This window comes from Sardina pilchardus, chromosome 9, assembly GCF_963854185.1.
Source record: "Sardina pilchardus chromosome 9, fSarPil1.1, whole genome shotgun sequence".
Taxonomy (NCBI): Eukaryota; Metazoa; Chordata; class Actinopteri; order Clupeiformes; family Clupeidae; genus Sardina; species Sardina pilchardus.
Window position 1 is genome coordinate 1,880,056 of NC_085002.1, and position 5,000 is coordinate 1,885,055.

At 44.4% G+C, this 5,000-nt stretch overlaps 1 protein-coding gene across 1 annotated transcript in view; it reads right to left on the reverse strand.

Moving 5' to 3' along the window:
• The window catches only part of ppfia4 (PTPRF interacting protein alpha 4), a 164,477-nt gene that overhangs the window by 8,820 nt on the left and 150,657 nt on the right, over positions 1 to 5,000 (reverse strand). The window contains exons 19-20 of the mRNA XM_062544898.1: positions 3,466 to 3,641; positions 1 to 18 (exon numbers count right to left, since the gene is read on the reverse strand). The exon at positions 1 to 18 is cut by the window's left edge and continues 80 nt beyond it. Coding sequence (XP_062400882.1) covers positions 1 to 18; positions 3,466 to 3,641 — 194 coding nt within the window. The remainder of the gene's footprint in view (positions 19 to 3,465; positions 3,642 to 5,000) is intronic.

A 5,000-nucleotide genomic window follows, 5' to 3' on the forward strand; every position in this document is an offset into this window, starting at 1 on the left:
CCATACTGTAAACTTGCTCTGTTTACAACACACACACACACACACACACACAGACACACACATGCCTTAGACTCCTGGAGACTTGCCATATTTCACATATGCTATGCAAAACAACCCATGAGAAAGTGCTGATATAACATCCCCTCCTTAACACAGGACCTGTGATGCCGTTACATATAGCTAAAGGACCTGTGATGCCGTTACATATAGCAAAAGGACCTGTGATGCCGTTACATATAGCTAAAGGACCTGTGATGCCGTTACATATAGCTAAAGGATGTGATGTCGTTACATATAGCTAAAGGACCTGCGATGCCGTTACATATAGCTAAAGGACCTGTGATGCCGTTACATATAGCTAAAGGATGTGATGTCGTTACATATAGCTAAAGGACCTGTGATGCCGTTACATATAGCTAAAGGACCTGTGATGCCGTTACATATAGCTAAAGGATGTGATGTCGTTACATATAGCTAAAGGACCTGTGATGCCGTTACATATAGCTAAAGGACCTGTGATGCCGTTACATATAGCAAAAGGATGTGATGTCGTTACATATAGCTAAAGGACCTGTGATGCCGTTACATATAGCTAAAGGACCTGTGATGCCGTTACATATAGCTAAAGGACCTGTGATGCCGTTACATATAGCTAAAGGACCTGTGATGCCGTTACATATAGCTAAAGGACCTGCGATGCCGTTACATATAGCAAAAGTGCCTACTGTATGTTATGGTGGCGTTTGGTTTCATATCACTAACGGGCCTACTGTACTGTATGTTATGGTGGCGTTTGGTTTCATATCACTAAAGGGCCTACTGTACTGCATGTTATGGTGGCGTTTGGTTTCATATCACTAACGGGCCTACTGTACTGTATGTTATGGTGGCATTTGGTTTCATATCACTAACGGGCCTACTGTACTGCATGTTATGGTGGCGTTTGGTTTCATATCACTAACGGGCCTACTGTGTGTTATGGTGGCGTTTGGTTTCATATCACTAACGGGCCTACTGTACTGTATGTTATGGTGGCGTTTGGTTTCATATCACTAACGGGCCTACTGTGTGTTATGGTGGCGTTTGGTTTCATATCACTAACGGGCCTACTGTACTGCATGTTATGGTGGCGTTTGGTTTCATATCACTAACGGGCCTACTGTGTGTTATGGTGGCGTTTGGTTTCATATCACTAACGGGCCTACTGTACTGTATGTTATGGTGGCGTTTCATATCACTAAAGTGCCTACTGTATGTTATGGTGGCGTTTGGTTTCATATCACTAACGGGCTTACTGTATGTTATGGTGGCGTGTCATATTGTTAAACACAGAGCACATCAAGCTTTGATCCTGTGAATGATCCTGTAAAAAAAAAGTACATTCAGCACGCCAAATGAAATTCTTAACTCAACGCAAACCGAATAAACCCGTCTCTAGTCCATACATCTCTCTTGTAATATAATAACATGTCTTGGTGATTCCAGATGGAAGACGTTTACTGTACGTGAGGAGGAGATGAGAATATGACATGATCTTCATTAAAGGGCCGGTTGGGCACCCTGGCAGGGATGCTACTGTATGGACTCTGTGGCAGTAATATGCTGCATGGCATGGCAGCTCTTTGTGTTGTCCTGGTGAACGCGGGCTTTCATACTCCATTCATCTCCTAATTGGAGGCTCATCTTGCTCTCTCATATCGGCCTGCTGTGCTGCAGATGAATGGAGCGTTTGTCATCGTGTGCTTCATCTCTCCATGTGTGCAGATGAGCGACCGGTTTAAGCAGATCCCATTCTGCTACCAGCGTAATCAATTACACAGCGGAGGAGTTGAGAAGCAGCTTAGCACGCCCATGCGGCCACAGCACCGCATACAGTGCCAGGCTATACATTACAGTGCTAGCTATACATTACAGTGCCAGGCTATACATTACAGTGCTAGCTATACATTACAGTGCCAGCTATACATTAAAGTGCTAGGCTATACATTACAGTGCTAGGCCATACATTACAGTGCTAGGCCATACATTACAGTGCTAGGCTATACATTACAGTGCTAGGCCATACATTAAAGTGCTAGGCTATACATTAAAGTGCTAGGCTATACATTACAGTGCTAGGCCATACATTACAGTGCTAGGCCATACATTACAGTGCTAGGCTATACATTACAGTGCTAGGCCATACATTAAAGTGCTAGGCTATACATTACAGTGCTACGCTATACATTACAGTGCTACGCTATACATTACAGTGCTAGGCCATACATTAAAGTGCTAGGCTATACATTACAGTGCCTGGCTATACATTACAGTGCTAGGCTATACATTACAGTGCCAGGCTATACATTACAGTGCCAGGCTATACACTAAAGTGCTACGCTATACATTAACATGCTAGGCTATACATTAAAGCAGTGATAGTGATATATAATTACTCATATAAACGGAGTACGATGGAGCGTCTCTAAAGGCATCTCTCAGTCTAAGCTGTGGTTAACTGAAGGGACTCGACAGGAAATGTTTGATAACAAGACTCATTAGTGGCAGCACTACTGGGATACTCTACTGATTACAGTGCAGCACCACCACAGCGACAACCATAATTACTACTAGCTCTACAACTATCTCTTCATCTACTATCTCCTCACTTAATACCGCTTCTACTGATACCTCTCCTCTCCTTCCTCTCCTCCTCCTCCTCTAAATACTCCTCTCCTCTCCTTCCTCTCCTCCTCCTCCTCCTCCTCTAAATACTCCTCTCCTCTCCTTCCTCTCCTCCTCCTCCTCCTCCACCTCCTTCTCCACCACCTCCTCCCTCCTCTTCCTTCTCCTCCTTCCCCTTCTCCTCCTCTAAACATTCTTAATGATAACTTCATTTATAGCAATCTCAACAATTCTAATCAATAACAATATCAAAGTATAATTATGATCTCTACAACTGCGACAGATACAATCACTTCTACTGACATGTCTCCTCCTCCTCCCCCTCCTCCTCCTGACACCCCCTCGCCGCGCTTCTTCTCCCTGATACTTCTCCTCCCCCTCCTCCTCCCCCTGATACCTTCCCCCTACTCTTCCTCCGCCTGATACCTCTCCTCCTCCCCCCTCCTCCTCCTCCTCCCCCTGATACCTTTCCCCCTACTCTTCCTCCGCCTGATACCTCTCCTCCTTCTCCTCCTCCCCCTCCTCCTCCCCCTGATACCTTTCCCCCTACTCTTCCTCCGCCTGATACCTCTCCTCCTCCCCCCTCCTCCTCCTCCTCCCCCCTTCTTCCTACTACCACTACAGTTAATAACTAAACTTAATAACTGATAAATGGCATTCTGCAGGTCTGAAGGTCTGTTGTTGTAGTGTACCGGTGGAAGCTGTCCAGCATCATGAGCCATTACCACTAGAATTTACAACTGATAAATAATGACATCCTGTAGGTCTGATGGGCTGTTGTACACACACACACACACGTACCGGTGGAAGCTGTCCACCATCTTGAGGTGTGTGCGGAGGTCCTTCTTGGTGAGGTGGTCGAGCATGCGTGCGTCCACCAGGCACTCCATGAAGTAGCTGCGGTACTGCGGGAGGCCCAGACTGGGCAGCCACTCGTTACCGATCCACTCGTGACTCATGTCGCCGTACGCCAGCGTCTGCACACACACACACACACACACACACACAGCAGGGGGCGACAGAGAGCACACACACAGCTTATAGGTTATAGAGCTTAGAGGTGGGGGTTATAGAGCTTATAGGTGGGTTATAAGATTAGAGGTGGAGTTATAGAGCTTATAGGTGGAGTTATAGAGCTTATAGGTGTGGTTATAGAGCTTATAGAGCTTATAGGTGGAGTTATAGAGCTTATAGGTGGGGTTATAGAGCTTATAGGTGGGTTATAAGATTAGAGGTGGGGGTTATAGAGCTTATAGGTGGGGGTTATAAGATTATAGGTGGGGTTATAGAGTTTATAGGTGGGGGTTATAGAGCTTATAGGTGTGGTTATAGAGCTTATAGGTGGAGTTATAGAGCTTATAGGTGGAGTTATAGAGCTTATAGGTGTGGTTATAGAGCTTATAGGTGGAGGTTATAGAGCTTATAGGTTATAGAGTTTATAGGTGGGGTTATAGAGCTTATAGGTGGAGTTATAGAGCTTATAGGTGGGGGTTATAGAGCTTATAGGTGGAGTTATAGAGTTTATAGGTGTGGTTATAGAGCTTATAGGTGGGTTATAAGATTAGAGGTGGGGGTTATAGAGCTTATAGGTGGGGTTATAGAGGTTATAGGTGGAGGTTATAGAGCTTATAGGTGGAGTTATAGAGCTTATAGGTGTGGTTATAGAGCTTATAGGTGGGTTATAAGATTAGAGGTGGGGGTTATAGAGCTTATAGGTGGGTTATAAGATTATAGGTGGGGCTATAGAGCTTATAGGTGGAGTTATAGAGCTTATAGGTGGAGTTATAGAGCTTATAGGTGGAGTTATAGAGCTTATAGGTGTGGTTATAGAGCTTATAGGTGGGTTATAAGATTAGAGGTGGGGGTTATAGAGCTTATAGGTGGAGTTATAGAGCTTATAGGTGGGGGTTATAGAGCTTATAGGTGGAGTTATAGAGCTTATAGGTGGGTTATAAGATTAGAGGTGGGGGTTATAGAGCTTATAGGTGGGTTATAGAGCTTATAGGTGGAGTTATAGAGCTTATAGGTGGAGTTATAGAGCTTATAGGTGTGGTTATAGAGCTTATAGGTGGGTTATAAGATTAGAGGTGGGGGTATTAGAGCTTATAGGTGGGTTATAAGATTATAGGTGGGGTTATAGAGTTTATAGGTGGAGGTTATAGAGTTTATAGGTGGAGTTATAGAGCTTATAGGTGTGGTTATAGAGCTTATAGGTGGAGTTATAGAGCTTATAGGTGTGGTTATAGAGCTTATAGGTGGAGGTTATAGAGCTTATAGGTGGGGTTATAGAGCTTATAGGTGGGTTATAAGATTAGAGGTGGGGGTTATAGAGCTTA